Source organism: Nanorana parkeri, unplaced genomic scaffold (genome assembly GCF_000935625.1).
Source record: "Nanorana parkeri isolate BGI_ZX_2015 unplaced genomic scaffold, ASM93562v1 scaffold106, whole genome shotgun sequence".
Lineage (NCBI taxonomy): Eukaryota > Metazoa > Chordata > Amphibia > Anura > Dicroglossidae > Nanorana > Nanorana parkeri.
In genome coordinates this window covers 1,541,562-1,561,547 of record NW_017306374.1, presented here as the reverse complement: position 1 = coordinate 1,561,547, position 19,986 = coordinate 1,541,562, and the positions used below count along the sequence as shown (strand labels likewise).

At 41.2% G+C, this 19,986-nt stretch overlaps 1 protein-coding gene across 1 annotated transcript in view; it reads left to right on the top strand.

Annotated features, from left to right (window-relative positions):
- The window catches only part of SPATA6 (spermatogenesis associated 6), a 52,479-nt gene that overhangs the window by 24,501 nt on the left and 7,992 nt on the right, over window positions 1-19,986 (top strand). Inside the window, exons 4-5 of the mRNA XM_018553016.1 lie at window positions 11,282-11,381; window positions 17,698-17,777. Coding sequence (XP_018408518.1) covers window positions 11,282-11,381; window positions 17,698-17,777 — 180 coding nt within the window. The remainder of the gene's footprint in view (window positions 1-11,281; window positions 11,382-17,697; window positions 17,778-19,986) is intronic.

Here is a 19,986-nt window from a genome sequence, read left to right as displayed (position 1 = left end):
TTCAGGTCGCTGAGCAATAATTCCTAAGTGTTTATACAATCTATTGAAATCAATAAACAATTTAAACTGGTGTAGCCGCAGAATGTTTGCAGTGGCCGGGGAAAATTGAAAGTATGACAGTGAATACAGCTAAAGAAGTGTATTTTTATCATCAGAGCAAACGGGTCCCTTAATGAAATGTTTTTTTTTTTTTTTTCTTCCCTCTCCTTTGACATGACAACAAAATCCCAACTACAGGGACACGCAATAACAAACAAAAAAGAGAGGAGACGGTTTTTGTATTGTAAGGCTGTCAGACTTCTGACAATAGTGATTCGGGTTTGTTTCTGGCCTGTAAAGCTGTGTTGTTGCTATTTCTGGTTTAATGTATGCAAATAAGCGATTATTCCATTAAGGCAGATGTATCTGTGCGCTAATGCTTGCCGTCATGCTCGCTATGTGGCTTTTGTTGTTATTGTGCTGCATGTTTAAAGGGACACAGGTAGGAGATCTGCGAACCGAATATACAGGGAACGGGTAGATCAGAAAATAATTGCTGATTTCCTGTAAACATTTCATAAACAAGGCGATCAGATCACCAAAACGTTTTCTCCTGCCGGTATTGTTTGGAGCACATCTAAGCAATTTAATGAGAAGGAGAAGACAGGTTTATTTTTGTAGCTGTCTTTAAAGATGGCCTAGATTCAGATACTTAATGCTGGAATGGTATCTGCCTATATTTTGTCTTTCCTGCTTCCTCTCCCTTCCTCTTAACATGCTAATGAAATTTTGAAATAAGACCTTTCAGTTTTTATTATATACCTTATGTTAGATCCAATGACATCGTCACTGGGCTGGCAGAGGGAGCGAGCAGCATAGTGTACATAGCTTGCTGAAATGATTACAACTAGGGATGCACCGATGCTTTTCAGATACCAGTTCAGATACCAGTGCCGATACTTGGCATTTTCATGAGAACTACCGGGGTTGCAGAGGTTGCAGCTGGGACCGGGCTCTGGCACTCCACCACTGTCCTGAAATCATTAGTCTGTATTGTTTTAGAAAAACTGTCACATGACAATAAACAAAAATGTATCAGTACTTGTATCTGTGAGTACTTGGGCAAGTATCAGTACTCGTACTTGCAAAAATGGTATCTGTGCATCCCTTATATATATTTATAAAAACAAAATCATACATTAGAACAGATGTACAAATCCCAGGAGCTCCGTGTGCTCCTTACAAATGACAGCTGCCGCCTAACTTTTTTGAATTTTTCTCTAGTCTCGTCTTGGAGCTCAAAAAGTATCTGTATATGTACTTGTACCGAGTACGGTACTTGGTATCGGTGTATCCCTAATTACAACACTCCGCCTCGGTATTCCTCTCAAGAGCCCTCATCCTTTTATGCAAGCAGTGGGTTGTCTCTTGGAAGGGGTTATGCAAATATCAAAATGTCTTGATCGGTGGATGTCAGTCTGGAGGAGTGGGTGTTACTAAGCAGATTGTATTTTCATGGAGACCGTCCCAGGTAACGCCCACATGTGATTCTGAAACTGCCATGATTGAAATCCAGTAAATAAAAGGGCTGGCACGGGACAGTCAGGCTGGGGAGAAAAGTGCTAGATGATGTAGGATACCCTGCAGCCAGGAAATGAGCCGGGTCTATCTGACTTGATGCAGCTTCTAAAGCATACTGTGAGAAGCTTACAATGTGCAGTAAAATCAGAGTAAGCAATTTCATTACAGGGGAGGAGCCGGTACAACTCTGCAAGTCTCTCAAAGTAAGGCCGAAGTTCACTGCGTTAACAGTTCTCCTGGGATGAATAAAGAGGAACAAAAGGGCTGACTTACTTGTATTTTCTGGAAAAAAGGCTGCCGTCTAGGCTGTCAGTCACATGATCACTGCACAAAAGGAGCAACAGCCAATAAAAGCTCAATGCTCTCTTCAGCATAAATCACATGCCCAAATGCCTAGGCTTTTAGTTACATAAATAACACTGAAGGGAAGCTGGTGCAGCTTTTATTCCAGCAAAGGTATTGTATATCTAAATCCTCTATCTTCTTCCCAGCAAAACTGTTAAAGGGACCGTGCTACTGGAAGGGAAATGAGAGCGGGCAAACTGCTGCAGCTAGAGGTGCCTGCACATTCCTGTAGCAGCCTTTTTATCACTGCAGAACCTCAGGGGATTCTCATGGGCTAATTTTGTTCATTCCTGATGGTGCCGACGCTTGTTTACCTGGCTTTAGTAAGGGAAAAAAAATAACTATATTGCTCTGGCAACATGCTAGTGCGGTGGTTCTCAGGACCCACATTTGTCCTTGGTCATTTAGTTGCAACCCAAGTAGCCCTGCAATGCAATCCACGACATTGCAGTACCGGTACCATTCGTATGCAGGCTATCGGGCTATGGGCGGGAGGTGAGTTTGGGGTGTCATTCAAATTAAAGGCAATGCAAAACACCTTTCACACCAGAACGCGCAGTAGGTTGCGTGGTACAGTGCATTAATCGCAACGCACTGTACTAGTGTGAACGGACCCTCAAAAACACTGACACACACACATATATTAAAAACCTAGAAAAGTGGAAGGCAAGTGGCGACCCACTGAACATGGGGTCGCGACCCACTTTCGGGTCATGACCCACCAGTTGAGAACCAAGGTGCTAAGGTATATGAACTTTATATATTATTATTAGGGATGGACCGATGCCGGTTTTTCGGTATCGAGAACGCGTACCGATATTTGGTTTTTTTCAGCACTCGCCGGTAACGAGTACTGGTGCCATATGCCCAGATTATCAGGAAGTCGGTGGCGGATCATGACCTGTGACCCGGCTTCCTGATTGCCCGTGAAGCTGGTGGTCTAGCGAAAGAAAACGGCTTGACTTGCTGAGGCTGCCTGGTTTTTTGACCAATCAGAAAGCCGGGCAGCGAGTCATGAGGTGACGTCCGGCTTCCTGATTGGTCAAGAAGCCAGGCTGCTTTGCCACAAGCGAAGCCAGCTTCCTAGCGAATCGTGAAACTGGGCGGCATGTTATGACCCACCTTCCGGCTTCTTGATTGGCTAGGAAGCTGGCTTCACTTGTTCCTAGGCAGCCTGGCTTTCTGACCAATCAGGGCGGCGGGTCATTACGTGCCGCCAGGCTTCCTGATTAGTTAGGAAGCCAGGCTGCCTAGCAACAACTGAAGCCGGCTTCCTTTCCAATCAGGCAGCCGGGAGGTGGGTCATAACCCAATGCCCAGCTTCCTGATTGGAAAGGAAGCCGGCTCCATGCTCCTTCGGCACTTGCGGTCAGAGGGAGATCTCCCCCTGCCTGGAAGTTCCGGTATCGGGGAAGGTATCGGAGCATTTGGGCGAGTAGCATATGAAAGATTTCTTAATCTAAAACTAAAAAGAATAAAAAAGGTTTTAGCTGGAGATGCATTTTAAATGGAGGATTCCAATCAGAATTAAAATTAAGCAGCGATGAGACCACATAACTAGTCTCAGTTCACTGGTTCCTGGTGCTGGCCTTCAACAAAGCCATCTGGCTTCAGCCAGGTTATTGCTCTTGAACCCCAAACATTTCTTAGGTTAGATCTTGTATTTCTGATATCCTAGGGCACCATCCCATTTAGCATTCTGACTTCAAGAACAATTAGAGGGACAGGCCACAACAAGTGTAATGCTGACCATATACATAATCTGCAGCTGTGCTTAGGTCGCAGATCGACCATGGTTGGAACATGTACTGTAGGAGAATTTTAATTACTGAAATATGCTTTCCATCACCATCTATAGATGTTTCATGTACTGCAATGCAACTACTTTACAGCCTACACACCTGACCTTATTAGCCACCTATAAAGTGGTGTTAGATTTTCCACCCTGAACCCTAAACTGTTCCTTTACTGTCTACTTTTTTTTTTTTTAACTCCCTGGAATTTGACCACGGGCGAATCCTGACAATTATAATTTTAGCGAAAGGAATAGCTTCATTCTATGAACAATCGGATAATCTGTTCTGGCAAAATGTGACCAAAGCGATCTTTGCTTTGTTATATCTGTAAAAATTAAGTCAAGGCAACTGGACTTGCTGTATTTTTCTGGAAGACGTTTCACTGGTCATCCTAAAAAAATACAGCAGGTCCAGTTGCCCTGACTTATTTTTACAGATATACCATGACCTGGATGAATGAGAACCTTCACAGACATTTTGCTTTGTTGTGTGCAAATGATCATTTTTGGGCAGTTTTCAACAAATCTATGAAATTGTACTTTGTCCACAACAACCAATCAGTCTTGTTTCATTTTAATCTCTGCGACGCATAAATGACAGTTGGAAGCACGAGTCCCTTTACAACAAATAAGTCATAATTTACTTTTCATTTTATGAAAAAGGGAAGAATTCTGATTACAGTAGTTTCTATTTTCTATATGTGTACACTTTTACTATTGTTCACCATGAATAAGGCACATTTTCTTTAGGAGAGGTGGTTGTACTTGGAGGAACCTACTTATTCATGACATCTCTTATATTCACTTTGTTCAGTTAAAGTGACACTAAACTCGGGAGTTAAATCTTAAAAATAAATTCAAGTCTCTTAATGATTAAAGAAAAAAATATCTTATTTGTGTATCACTCGGCTGTAGATCCTCAAATCATCTGAATTGGTGATGACACCGTCCTTCCTTCTGGAGGGGGGGGGCTACTTGTGTTCCCCATGGTCCCTGTGTGTCTTGTAAAGTAGTCACTGCTCCAAGCTCGCTCCTGTGATGGACTACAATCTCATGTCCATCACAGGATCGAGCTTGGAGCTACTTTACAACACTCACAGGAACCATGGGGACCATAAGTGGCCACCCTCCAGAAGAAAGGACAGTGTCACCACCAATTCAGAGATGATTTGAGGATCTACAGCAGAGTGAGCTTTCAAAATGAAAGAGAGAAGCTGATTGGTTGCCATAGACAAGTGCTCCAGATTCTGTCTGCTCCAGTTTTGATAAATTCCCCTCATTGGCTTTAGGTTGGTGCAGTGGTGTCCAGCAGCTCCTGAGTCAGAATACCGAATAGCAGCATATCCATGTTATATGAACATTTTAGGCTTGATGCGAGCCTTCAGTTTTCCTCATTCCCTGTGCGTCCACGATTATAACAATTTGAAGAGAAGAAAACACAAAAATGGATATAGTTACCTTCTCTCTAAAATTAACAAAATGCATTTAACAAACGTTAAAGTTCTCCGAATAAGGGTAAGACTTTTTTTTATAATTTATGGTTTATACATTTGTTGCTGCTGATTTCTCCACGGTGAGCTGATTCGTTAGCACACAGTACACCCTAGTGGCGTCTTTAGGAAAGTACAAGCTAATCTTAGTACAAGATAACAAAACTCGAGGCAGTTGGAAAATATACAGTACATTCATACATATATGCCTCTGTATATATTCATTGAACAATTGCTAAAGTTGCCTTTTGACCTTGGACATGCACGATGATATTCTAAAATTACATTTCTTTCCAAACTTCATATCAGTTGGAGTATCTGCTCTCTCCCATTAAATATGGGAGGATGTTATGATGTCCACCAGAAACTTTTTTTATTTTTTGTTTTGTATAAAGGCATTAGAAGCTCTGTTATTTCCTGCTAGCTGGTGCTCCCTTAGAGATCTCCCCTCGCTTTTACAGTGAAAACGGTGTTTCACCCGACAGGAAGTGATTGTGCTTTCCCAACAACAACCAAAAAATTGCTTTTATTTTAGGAGAGTAGTTGAAGGCTAGAACCGCCATCATCTTTCTATTGATGCCCGTGTTCTCCTTTTAGATGTCCCCCCACTTCCTGTCCCTGGGAAGCGAGAAGAAATCTCTCTAAAGCTGGCCATACGCCTATAGATTATCGGCAGATTTTCTATGGTCAGATGGAAAAAGTGCAACAGATTCCTCCATCTACGCTAAACTGTGTGGATGGAGGAATCTTCCACTGGGCCAAGCTTCAGTAGCTTGTTAGTGGGTCATGGTGGCTCTCAAAATACCTGAACAATGCCTGCATCCAATCAGATTGTTCAGGTATTTTGAGAGCCAGCGGGGCCGACTAGCAAGATTACTGAAGCTTGGCCCAGTGGGAGATTCCTCCATCCACACAGTGTAGCGTAGATGGAGGAATCTGTGGCACTTTTTCCATCTGACCAAAGAAAATCTGCAGGTAATCTATTTTGCCTTGTTGGTTTGATGTCACGTGACATCAACAGGTCTCTCACTTTAGTAAGTGCGGCAAAGTACAAGAACCCAGAGTAACTAGTCAGATGTCTCCTTTCTGGGACTTGATCTCAGTGAGATGATGACTCTGATTGCCGCGGGTTAAAGCTCTGTGCTTTGGGCACCGGTTTATTGAAGTCTGCTAAAGTTTAATGCATCATCAGCTGGTATAGAGAACCGTTTTAAGGGCAACCCAACCAAACAAGTACAGGTTATCTTCTTGCAGCCTTTCCCATAGTAATCCTTTTATAACTCCTCATTGCTGGCTCTCCGAACTGATTGACAATCAGTTGACTTAGGAATCAGATGAAAAATAATTGAAAGGGAGATTTGGAGAAGAGTTTGAGGACCCATTCACACCCAAATCTAAACCCAAAAGCAAAAATTTAATATATTGCAACTCCTCAATTCTTTTTTTTTTAGTAGGCATTTTTTCCTTTCTTTTCACCTGGTACCAGGCCAGTAAATCTGTTATTTTTCAACTTTCAGCAAAAGTGGCAGATAGAGAATTGCATAACCATCTAGTCCTTTCAGGCTGATGCAAATGCTATCATCTTTACTTTGTCACAATTGTATGTCTATTTTATATGTGAATTTTTTTTTTTTTCATTAAAAACTTACTATACAAAAAAAAAGTGGCAGATAGAGGATTGAGACAAACCTTTTAACACTGACAAGTGGTCAGCTTTTATTGTGTTATGTAAAACCTTTATTCCAAGAAAAAAAACCTGTTGCTCTGCTTAAACAGTGTTATCTGGCTTTAGTATGTTCGTCAAGTCCATCCATGTAGAGCCACCCTAAGACTGCAAGTGTTTTACTGGCTAGGTCACCAGCCAGGTGAGAATAAAGTAGTTTAGGTATGCTTAAAGCATGTGTTTTTTTTTCACATTGCTGCACATTGCCCATTCACTTTCACAGGGCTATTAGGCCCCATTCACATACGAATCGGCCTGCACGTACAACTCCGTGCTGTGTGCGGGGTCGTACCAAGCAGCTGCCAGGAACGACAGGTGCTTCGTGTGATTAGTACGCAGCCCCCGTCCTTATCTATGGGGCTGCGCGGCCGTACGCCCCTCTACGCTGGCCCGCCCTGCACGTCTGTAGGGGTGCGGGTGAGCACCCCTATGGACCTGCAGTTGAGGTGAGCATAGGGGGGCGTACGGCTGCGTAGCCCCATAGAGAAGGACGGGGGCTGCGTACTAATCACACGAAGCACCTGTCCTTCCCGGCATCCCGGCAGCTGCTTAGTACAGCCCCGCACACAGCACGGAGAGGTACGGACAGGCCAATTTGTGTGTGAATGGGGCCTTAATGTCCTTCCACTGGACAAAAAACATATCATCGCTATTTTTTTTATATTTATATTGAGAGGCAGGTGTTTACTCTATTTTTAGCTGTTAGGGTTTTGTGGAAATAGATTGCATCGTACAATAATGCTACCTGTGCACATGTGTAACAGGTGCATAAGGGTAAATGGGCCCTAAAGGAAACCTGTATTGAGATAAATATGATGGCTGCCATTGTTCTATTGTAGGTGCCTGGCTGTGTGTGTGTGTAGTGTATGTATGTATGTATGTATGTTATATATATATATATATATATATCAGAGAGAGAGAGAGATGTATATATAATGTGTGTGTTTATATTTCTGTTTTATTAGTCAGGTAAATATGACATTTTCTTTATTAACATAATGTAGTCTTCTATCCATCCAGAAGATGGAAGGTTTGGCTATTGTTTTATGTTTTTCCTCTTTTTTTACAGGGCTCAGTAGCCCAAGCTAACATTTACATTAAAAATAAATGAGTTAAATTGGAACTTTACACCCAAAAATCAAATTCTACCAATGCATCCCTCTATGTATGATGATTAATAATAGCTTAGACATGTCAGGTGTAATATGCTGTGATTATGAAATACTTACACTTCCAGAGCATTCACTTCCTGCTTTGAAAGGGCAAAATGAGTTCAGTATGGCAAACCAATGCACACATTGGAATGCCTTGCCTAGAGTATTGCTGGGAAATCTCATCTGTAATCTCACGAGATCTCAGGGAAAGGCATTTTCTTCCTCTGAGATTATGTACATGGGTCACATGTGCCAGAAATCAGGAAGTTAAAGGAGATCTAGTAATCTGCCCTTATTAAACATGGCCACTAGCAGAAGACTGGGGAAGAAAAGTAAATAAGGTATGCAAAGTATATAAAGCCAGCAATTATCTAGAAGTATGTGTTTGTAGATTGTCATTACTAAACATTTCTAAAGGTGTGTTTGTTGTTATTTTAAAGATATGGGTAAAAGTCCACTTTAAAGCAGTGACTCCCTCATTATCCAGTAACTTTATCAAGGTTTCAGTTAGACAAAGCCAGGCCACAGGCAGGCAGCCACTGCTCTTTTATCCTGTTAGATAACCCATAGTACTCTAGGAATTATTTGTCATGTATTAAATGTTTTCATGAAACGAAAACATCAAATGTTTGTAAAACAAAGATTGTATACCTATAGCTAAAAGAAGATAAAACAAACAACCAGAACCAGTACAGTTTCCCTTTATTCCTCATTTCCCTAGATAAATGTTCTTGCTGCCTGGGGTCTGTTGGTAAGATTGTCTTCAGTTTTTGTTTTGTGTTCCGCTAGCCAAATAGGACGGAAGTAGGGGGGAACCTCACTAATGGAGGCACAGACATAAATAAATGTTCACGGAGGATCAAATCCTTCAGTTCTCTTCAAAAATTAAAAAAAGTGCAAGTACACTCTGCTCCACCCTCCACACATTTCTATTGGCCCATCATTAGCATGGTCCACCTCAATGGCCAATATCAGGAGGCAGTAAAAGGTGAGAAGTCTCTGATGCTACCAAGAAGTGCCATAGTGCTTTGCCCGTCATCCAGAAATTTGACTGTAGCAGCTGGAGGCGGCAGCAGGTTTGTGCAGCTAGGTAGGTACCCGCAAGTTATACCCGAGGGCAGTTTTTTTTTTTATTGTTTAGCAATAGAGTGACTTTAAAGCCCATCTACAAATCCTCATTATCTAATAACAATAACAACATTATGTTATTTTTATTTGTCTTCAAAGAAGCTTACAGTCTTAAATTGTTTTTTTTTATTTGTTTATATCTGGAAATTAGACCCAATGCAAGTTCTGTTATTTGTTTTAGTATAGAATCATATATTTAATGAAAACAAATTGAATCTAATATGAGTATATACGTTGTTTCTATTTCTCTAGAATGTTATATTTGCCCTTATTAGTATGTACTTTCATATCTCCCCAAAGTAAGTTGTTCAGAAGCAGATGTCTTCATTTATCAACCAAAACATGTATGTCTGCAAGCCACAGGAGAAGAGGATTTGTCAATGTCGAGCAGTAAACATGAGCAAAACCAGATTTACCAGAGAATAAATCCCTATCGGTCTTGGGAGACCTTTTACTTAAATAATTCACTGCCTCTTGTTTTACGGTTATATTACTATTGTAAGTAAGCCACTCAGCATGTCTTCCAATTATAGCTTTGCCTGTTCACATTGTACCAAAGAACTACAAAGCTGGAAGAGTATAAATATTATATATAGTACTGTATGTATAAAATATGTAACAATATCCAAAAGAAAAAAACAATGGCATACATGAAACAGTAAAAAACTAAAATAGTGTACAGATATTGAATATCATACAGTATAACAAATCTATTTATAGAAAGGGCACAACCTGCAATAATAAACATTCATAATGTTAGGTAAATCTTAAAAAGTAAGTCCACTCAGAAGTGATATTTTAGTTATGGAAACTATGGGGGCTGATTTCCACTCATCCTCATAGTTAGAGCCGACCTGTGTCAAAGAAGCTTTCACAGGTCGGCTCTTTTGATCGCGAAGTTAGCAGAACCATGCACCGCTCCACTCACTTCCGATCATCTTCCTGCAGAGCCAGCTGTCCCTCACGCAGCTGGGTGGATCCAGACAATATTGTCGGGATCCGTCCCGGCTGTGGCGGTCTCAGTATATCGCTGGCAATAGCAAAGCCTATAGACACAATAACAATCCTGTCACTGGCGACAACTTTCCAGCAATGTCAAATCCTAACGACAACAAGGATAGTGTTTCTCCATAATAATCTGTCTTCTGTTTGAGTCGTAAAGAGGACCTACACTCCCAGGGTTTTCCAACCCCCACTTACCTTGGGTGCTGGATTGAGCTCAAATAGCATACTTACGCAACCAGTGAATCCAGAGTTGTCCAATGCACGCTCGATCCCTTGCCATCATCTTTCTTTCTGATGTCATCGGGAGCCAGCTGTCTCTCCTGGGTTCTTGTAGCTAGTCCCTGATGACTTGCTCTCCTGGGATATCTGACTTGGATTTTTCAGGTGGCTGTTGATGTCCAATATACATAATTCTCACCTAGGCGAAAATGGGGGGCAGGGGACAGGCCGGAGTGAAGAATTAAAAAGTAAAAAGTCAGCTTTTTAGGTTGCTGAGGCGGGGAGGGTTGTCAATGTGGTAAAATGCTTTAAGTCTTTGCAACGGAATGTTCATAATTTTTTTATGTATTTATCTAGCTTATTGCTTGTCCTCTTCTTTTTTTCCCTTCAACTTTTCCATGCTTTATTGATTTTTGTAGCAATCTCATAATATGGCCTCACATGTATATATTCTATGTTATCATAATATTTCCAAATGTATATACTCGATATGTTTACATTTATATACTCCATCTTCTCATTATATAACCAGTCTTATCAGGTGAATATCCACATTTGTTCATATAAGGGGAGGGATATTCCTAGAACATTGTCAATGTGATCATAGAAAGCTAGATCAGGCAATGTATTTATGTATGCACCCTGCGTGCCAACCATGATAAGGTTCCTCTTCTGATGCCTGATTGTTAGTTTCTCGTTAATGGATGTTTTATCATTCAAGCAAGTGCCATGGACCCGTATATGCAATGTGATTACAATGTTATACACAATTATACCAGGCCTAGAAGTATTCAGTTACTTAGAAATATGGAAAAATATTTTAAGTGATTTTGAACTGAACTTGTGATTTAACCTTTTCTAGGTTCCAATCTGATCACCGAGCTTCAGCCAACTGGGAAGATATCCATTCTCGTGTAAAAAATATATTAAAGACGCACAGTGCTCGACAAAGGCTTGTTTTTGTGAGTATCACTAATCTGCTGTATTATCGTATGTAAAGAATATGCAATGGGAAAAAAATTATAGTCGCAAAGATGGCATAATATTACATCTTCAACAGGTCTTTTGTGAAACTGCACACATTGCATATGTTGTAGGGCTAGAAACTAAGAAATGCAAGTAGGTATGTTTAGAAGAATGTGTAATAACAGTCACTTGTCGCCTTATCATTCATTTCAACAAAAATGTTCTCATAAGGTTATATGTGCATTTATACTTGTAAAAACCTCACTTATGTAGACATCCAAAAGCCCTGAGACTTCTGGTAAGTGCTGCCACCTTGGATGTGATATCAGTAGCCCCAATGTGTAGTACTTCCCTATTCTGCTCCCCATGCAGCTGCTTGAAAGTTTATGTAGGCAGGGGAAGGGAAGCTGTGCCAGCTCAGAGAGTAAGTAGACAATCCCAAAAGAGGGGAGGGCTCTGACTTGCAGGGAGGGAGGGGTCTGTGCTAGGGAATTGGCACTTTCTGGAGTAGTCAAATATTCTAGCAAGTTCAAAGGTACATTGCAAGTCAATAAAAAAAAATGATTTATGGAAAAGAAAAACAAATGCGCATTTAAAATGCTTGATGTTTCTGTGCTTTTATGTGCAATGTTTTAATTTGGTGATAGGGTCTCTTTAAATGTGTAAATATTTTAGGAGCTTTTTTTCCTTATCCTGTCCGGAACTCCCAATTGAGAACAGTGCCAACTCCTATTTATAAACCTGCTGCCTAAAATAGGACAGGTTGAGGAGAGAGGTGAAGGGTCTAATCACACTTCTGCGGTTCTCTGCAGTAATCTCACAGCAGGGGATCAGCAGCTCAGGTCTAATATCCATCTTAGTCAATTGCTGTAGTTCATATTGCAGTAAAATCACAATTCATTTTTAGAAAATCCTTCCTGCTACATTTTGATACATTTATCTGAAAGTCACCTATCTGTCGGAAGTAATTAAAAGGTATGCATAGTGTGTTTTTTGCATTTGTTTTTAAACATGAAATCCATACCTCCCAACTTTCTGAGCTGAGACAGAGGGACACCTTTTAGAACAAGCTATGTATTCCAGGGATGTACCCCTGACACCCCCAGTTATTCGAGCAAGAAGAATTTATATGCAAAAAATAATTGTTTGAAGTCACATGTTCTTTTCTTCACTACTACCTTTCCTTTATAAATAGAAGCAAATATTCAGTCCTACAATGGACATGCTCAACGATCCAAATTGGAATACACTCAACACTAGTTGTTTTACAATGTCTAATAGGATTTCAAGTCTTTCCCTGTTTGCAAACGAAAAATGATATCCTTAGAGCTAGCAATTGTAGTACCAGGATACACACGCATCCTGGAAATATTAGAAATGACTGGATGGTACACAGTGGCTCCACAGGAATGCTGGGGATATTTTTAAATGTTTTTATGGAGGGGGGTTTATGCTATGTTTTTCATATCTTGATTTATTTTTGGAGTACAATAAAATGTGTGATCATTTTTCATACATATGTGGCGAGACTTTTGTGGGTTTGAGTACCACTGGTATTGGAAGTCTGAACATTTGCTTCTATTTATAATTGTCAAACAGTGGACTATTCCCTTATTCCTCTTGAAGTACTATATTTAAAGGGTTATTAAACCCTTGCGTGTTTTTGCATATATCTACTGTTAGCAAGCTTGACTTAGGGTCAAAGTGGTGGGAAGAATTTGTCTTTTTATAAAAAAAATTGTTATTCTTGTTCCTCTCTGTGTCATCTCAAAAAGTTTTCACCTTTACGACTAATAACTTTGTTAATTCTCAATGTACTATGTGCATGTTGAACTGTTGTGCGTTTAATTTTTATTAAAAAAAGAAAAGAAAGAAAAAAAATTCAAATGGAGAGTGTCAGATATTTGACGCAGGGGTGTCAGAGCTTCCTGCTGAATAAAAAGAAAAGTGAAGGAATCGAGTGGAACAGAGAGAGCCTGGTAATTACAGCTAACCAGTACAAATGATCAGATGTCTAACAAGAACATATTAGCATGAGAGCTCGCTGAGCTTTGAAATTTGATTCTGATGTTCCGTTTTACAAATGTTCTACTGCCACGGGAGTTTAAAGGCATGAGCGCTGAATGGCAAGCGCCAGTGATTTCCAAGGCCCTCCGTAGAGTCTCTGAAATTTATAACCCACAGGAATTTTCCTTCCTGCTCTCCATTCGGCAGCATTTAATTAAAAATATTCATCAATTTGTGGCTCATTACTCCACATTGCTCTTTATTCTCTCGCTGGCTTTTTTTTTTCTATAAAATTCACTGTAAATGCTCAGTGTTTGTGTGAAGGACAGAGAACATTATTCACAGGGGCATAAGCGATAGAAAAACTTATCGCTAATGTTAGGTTTGTTGGGAAACGCAACTTTTTACCTACAGTCATTGATGGCGACCATTTTGTTCCCTGGAGACATAATTATAACGGTGCAAACATGTTTGTAGTAACATAAATTGATATATATCTAAAGGCTTCAAGATTTTGTCAGAACCGTTTTTGTTTAGATTTACTGGTCCTCTAAAGTCAATGTCAGCCATTTTAAACTTTTACAGTAAAAGTCCTGCATACAGTAAGTGCCACAAAGTAACTGCTATTAGCTGTTTTAGACAAAAAAGCTTCTTTGTTTCACTAGGTTGATCCTTAAAGCAGACCTTTACCCATATCTGTAAAAGAACAACAAACACACCTTTAGAAATGTTTAGTAATGACAATCTACAAACACATACCTTTAGATAATTGCCGGCTTTGTATTCCTTATTTTTCTTTTCTTCCCCAGTCTTCTGATAGTGGCCATGTTAACTAAGTGCAGATTACCAGCTCTCCTTTCACTTCCTGAATTTCTGGCACATGTGACTAGGACATGTAACCAGGCACATCATCTCAGGGGAGGAAATTGCCTTTCCCTGAGATCTCGTGAGATTACAGATGAGATTTCCCAGCAATGCTATGCTGATGACAAGGCATTGCCAGCATGCATTGCTTTGGCAAAGTGAAGTTATTTGCACTTTCAAAGCAGGAAGTGAATGCTTTGCCAGTGTAAGTATTTCAAAATCACAGCATTTTACACCTGACATGTCTTTGTTATTATTAATCATCATACATAGAGGAATGCATTGGTAGAATTTGATTTCTGAGTGTAAAGGTCCGCTTTAATTGGGCCTGTGAACGCAGGCTTTTTTTTTAAACATCAGAACTACTTTTTGGTTCATGCAAGCCACCAGTGGGAATGCCAAAGAAGCATGAAGCTGCTGGATACAGCTTAGAAAGAGGTCCTAAACTGATCTTATAAACAGGCTAAATGCACCTATAAGAATGCTGCATTTGACTGTACATAAGCCCTTTTCCTTTTTTTTTTCTTTTTGCACAGTGCTTACCATTCCTGATTGTTGGGCTAAGTTCCACCCACTGGCATCCTTTTCAGTGAGGGTACCCTAATTTGGCAAAGGAGCTGATTGAAACTTGAATAGTAGAGGTCTCTAGGGATGGTATGCTACCAGCTGTGTTAATATGCATGCAAATACCTCTATAGAGTCCAGTTTGCTGTTTCCCCTGCTGCTAATATGCTTGTAACTCTTTTGTTTTGGATAAAATGAGAAAGGGTTGAAACCTCTGCCCACTTTTTTGCTGTCTATGTCCCAGCTTGAGGGATTGGAGAGAATCTCTCCAACTAATTAATACAATTTTTTTTTTTTAGGTTGGAGATTGGTTAGAACCACTGTCAGGTCTTTATTACTATCTGTGTCTCTGTTATTGAGATTTCCTAATTTTCTCCTAGTGGCCACGATTAGGTACACCTGTCTGGTACTCCGGAGGACCCCATCAGAACACCCTGAATTATTTGCAGTATGCAGACAGCAGAGTGTTGGAAACATCCTTTACATAATTATGCTTTTTACTGACATGAGAGCACAGTTCTGGTATATTTATCAGTTGAATATTCATCCTATGAACTTCCTGATCCACCTTGACCCTAAAGATTTGTGCTGTGAATGCCTTTTTCTGAACTTATCATGTGTGCGTCACATAAAGATAACATTTGTGCAACCAGGCAAGGTTTCTATCATTTTCAATTATCCAGGTTTGGTGAACTCTTGTAATACTATTCTTTTGCTTTGTGTGAGACAGCATGGTCTCCTGACGCTTTAGCAAAAGACCATATCAAGATGTTCTGTATTGACAAATGCCCTTTTGTACGCCACTATTGTAAAGAACAGCTATGAATTTCTTGTCAACTTGAACACATCTGACCAATGTCCCCTGACCCCTTTCATTAACCCAAAGAACAGACAGTCACTGTTTTTTTTTTTTCCTTTCATACCATAGTTTAAACTAGATGTTTTTTTCACACCATTCTCTGAAAACTCTAAAGACTGTAGAGCTTGAAAATCCAAGGTCAGCAGTTGCTAAGATTCCTCAACTAGTGATGGGCTTGGGCGTGTTCGCAGCTCCATGTGCCGAGCCCGCCAGGAAGCTGACAGCGCGAAGCACCAATCACAGGTACTGAGACATTTCCTGATCTCTGCAGCTGCGGACCAGGAACATGTCTCAGTACCTGTGATTGGCGCCGTCAGCTTCCTGGCAGGCTAGGCACGTGGAGCTGCGAACACGCCCAAGCCCACCGCTATCCTCAACCACCATATCTGGCTCCAACTGTCGAAGTAACTGAATTTACCCATCTTACCCATTTTGATATTTGGTGGAAACTAGTGGACCTCTTGACCAAGTCTTCATAGTTTATATTTGAGCTTCATCCAAAGAAAAACTACCTCATGAATTGATATAAATGCTCATAATAATTACAATGCTACTGCATACAAAAAATTGATTCTATCTCTCTGACGTGTGAAGGAAACCACAACTCTTTGGAGTCAGCTGCATAAAAAGTCAGAAAGAGCAAAGAAAGATTCAGCCAATCCAGCCTTGCAGCTCTAAGCAGTACAAAGAGGAGCATTCCTGAAACTCTAAGGCTGGGCTCACACCTGGGCGTTTTTCAGCGCTGATCGAAGCGCTGAAAAACGCTCAGCAAGTGAAATCCTATAATTTCCTATGGGCATGGTTCCCACCTGGGCGTATTCCGACGCGCTGAAAAACGTCCTACGCCCAAACAAGTACAGGAGCATCTTTTGGGGCGTATTTCCGCATGTATCCATTAGGATACAGCCAGATACCTTTCGTAAACGCACGTTTAATGTGCGTTTCGTGGACCGCAAATTGAGGTAAAATGCACGGCCCGAAATTTGCGTCATACGCGCATATTACGAACGCCCAAGTGTGAACCCAATGTAAGAAGATAACAGGAAAGCGCTCACCAGTATACAGTATATCAATCCTCTAATATTCAAGAAGATTGCTACCCCATGCTGGTGCTCTTTCCTGTTCCCTTTTGAGCAGCATCCACCTGATTTTCTGTATGGATTAATGAGCAGGGAATAAAGCGGCCATAGACTGTATAGATTCGCCAGTGGTTTTAAATGCTTCTACAGTCTGTTTATATGAGCTACCTGCTTATTTTCCTTTTTATTAATTGCATACATTAATTCAAAGTCACCAAAATAATTTCATATTTTGCAGGCTCCAGTTGTTTGTAAGACTAATCATTTCCCAGCCCTATTTAAAGTGGTTAAATTACCCAACACCACTGACAGGCATTCATTATTTCCTAATTAAAATTTAATGACACGTATATTATCCTTCATATTAGTTAGAGAGCTAATTAATGTTAATCCTTGGACAGAGACACAAAGGACTTTTAAAGCCTCTATCTAGCAAGGGATCTGTATGTAACGTTTCTGTTTAACACTTGTATTCCTTAAATGAGATCTCATTAAAGGGGAACTACACTGCTATACATTTTGAGATATACATGTTCAAAATATCGACTTAAAATGCAAGGTGTGCTTATCTTTTAGATTCCATCCCCTATGTTACAAAAGTAGAGATAAGTCAGATATACACACTTCTATTTTCTTTGTTCAACCTGCTGGCTGAATGAAGAAAATAGAACAGATTCCTCCAACGCTTACGAGTGTTGATCAAGGAATCTCCTGCTGTTTCCTTTGTATTCTGACAGCGACTGCCGCTGTGTGAGTTTTATTTCAATATTTGTGTGGCTAGGATTGGATTTAAGATTCCAGCACAAAATATAGGTTATATATCCTTATTTTCAGGCAAACATTTACAGGGACACTTCCTTAACCTCCTGCATTGTCCATATAAATCAGGAAAAATTTCAATGTGTTTTACCACTGATGATTATTATTTTGCTGTACTAGGACAAGACTGACACTTGGAAGGAGCCCCATAGTAGTATAGGAAACAGAACGTCACCTTACCCAAAAGAACAGCAAGAGAGGTAAGACTAAAGTATTGTATGGATACTGTTATATTAAAGTGTATCTAATACCAAAAAAACGTTTCTTTCTAGTCCATTGAGGGTCAGATGAAATCAATAACTGCCAGGTTATACTGCCACATACAGTAGTGGACAAAATATTGTAGGCCAGTGTAGCATATCCCCTCCGAGCATGCATTTGTTTTTTTGCTAGTGTTTTAGAAGGATGGTCGTCTTTTCTTTAGTTTTGTTGGGAAAAGTCTATCTAATTTTTTACTAGCTTTTTTTCAATCATCATTATGTCAAGTCAGGATTATGTGCAACATCTTTGCTTGTGCTGGTCTTTGTATGGCAGCTATCTGGACCCGGCTTTCCTCCTGAACTGGATGTTGCAGGGCTAGCCTGGAAGAGACCTTTGTGCACTAGGTTGCACTGTAATTACTTTACAGACTCAGTTGAAATTAACAGACCTGCTGGCTTGTCTCCAAAGATTCACTAAAATATTGGAATACTGAATCTGCATCTAAAAAGCATTTGCTTCACCTGACCGTTGAGATACAACATCAAAACCCAAGCCGAGCTTTCAGGCCTCCCTATGTACTAAACTTCAAGCCTGCCAAACCCTCAGACAACTCATCTTCAGTATGAAGGTGCACCCAATTTTCCAAAGTTTTTTTCCAATTTTTCTAGCGAGTGTTTTGAAACAGGGTGTCTTTGCAGCAGAACATTTCAGGAGATCTATTGCAACCTGTTCACAGTTCCCAAACCAAAAGAGGGCATTCACCCCATCTTGGATCTCAAAGCCCTAAATGTTTTCATTAGCCTCCCTCCATCAGAGAGATTTTCTGGCATCTGCAGACATTAGGGACGTGTAATTAAAATGTTCCACTTTTTCCAGTGCACCAGTGATTTCTATCCTTTTGTGTGGTTCCTCTGCATTTTCAGTTTGTGGGTCTGCCATTGGCCAAACTTCTGGCTTGGTGGCTCAAGGAATCCAGCTCTTGAGTTAGGGAATTCCTTCTTCCCTGTCTTTTAGGAAGATTATCATGATGGATGCCAGCCTGTCATGCAGGGAAGAAAGCCTGTGCACCTTGTCCATGCAGAGGAGACTTGGACGTTAGTGCAATTTCATTTTTGATCAACATTCTAGAACTCCAGGCAATTTGGTGGTCCCGCAGCACTGGACCATATGGTTCTAGGGTCACTCATTGGTTTATCATTACACAGGCTATCCCCCCTTCAGTCTTTCATGAATGCTGCTGCTAGACTCATCCACCTAACCAACCGCTCAGTGACTGTAACCCCCTCTGTCAATCCGTCCACTGGCTTCCAATCGCCCAAAGGATACAATTCAAAATATTAACAACCATTTACAAAGCCATCCACATCTCTGCCCCCGGATATATCTCAAACTTTGTCACAAAGTATCACCCTAACCGTCCCCACCGCTCCTCCCAAGACCCCCTGCTTTCCAGCACCTTTGTCAACTCCTCCCATGCTCACCTCAAGGACTTCTCTAGAGTCTCTCCCACAGAGGCGGCTCTAGAGTTTGTGAGGCCTTAGGCAAAACCTAAACATGAGGCCCCACTCAGGCCTGTGGGGTCTTACCAGGGCTCTGTGGGGTTTAACCAGGCTGGTGAGACCCCACAGAGCCCTGAATAAATTAGGGCCTTGTGGGGGTCTCAGCAGGGCTCTGTGGGGTCTCATTAGGGCTCTGTGGGGTCTCGCCAGGGCTCTGTGGGGTCTAACCAGCTTGGTTAGACCCCACAGAGCCCTGGTCAAATCCCAAAGAGCCCACCAGGGTAGGGTCCCAACATGGTTCTGTGGGGTTAAACCAGGGCTGGTGAAACCCCAGAGAGCCCTGGTGAGACCCCAAAGTGCACTGGTGAGACCCCACACAGGCCCGGTTAAACCAGGACTCTGTAGGGTCTCACCAGCACCAGGGTTTTGTAGGGTCTCATCACTAGCCTGGTTAGACTCTTCAGAGCCCTGGTGAGACCCCAAAGAGCCCTAGTGAGACCTCAAGAAGCACTGGTAAAACCAGTGCTCCGCAGGGTCTCACCAGGACTCTGTAGGGTCCCACCAGGACTCCGTAAAGCTCTCTAGGGTCTCACCAGGGCTCTTTGGGGTCTCACTAGAGCATCAAGGCTCTGTGGAGCCTCACCAAGGTTCTGGGGAGTCTAACCAGCCTTGTTAGACCCACAGAGCCCCGGGCAGACCCCACAGAGCT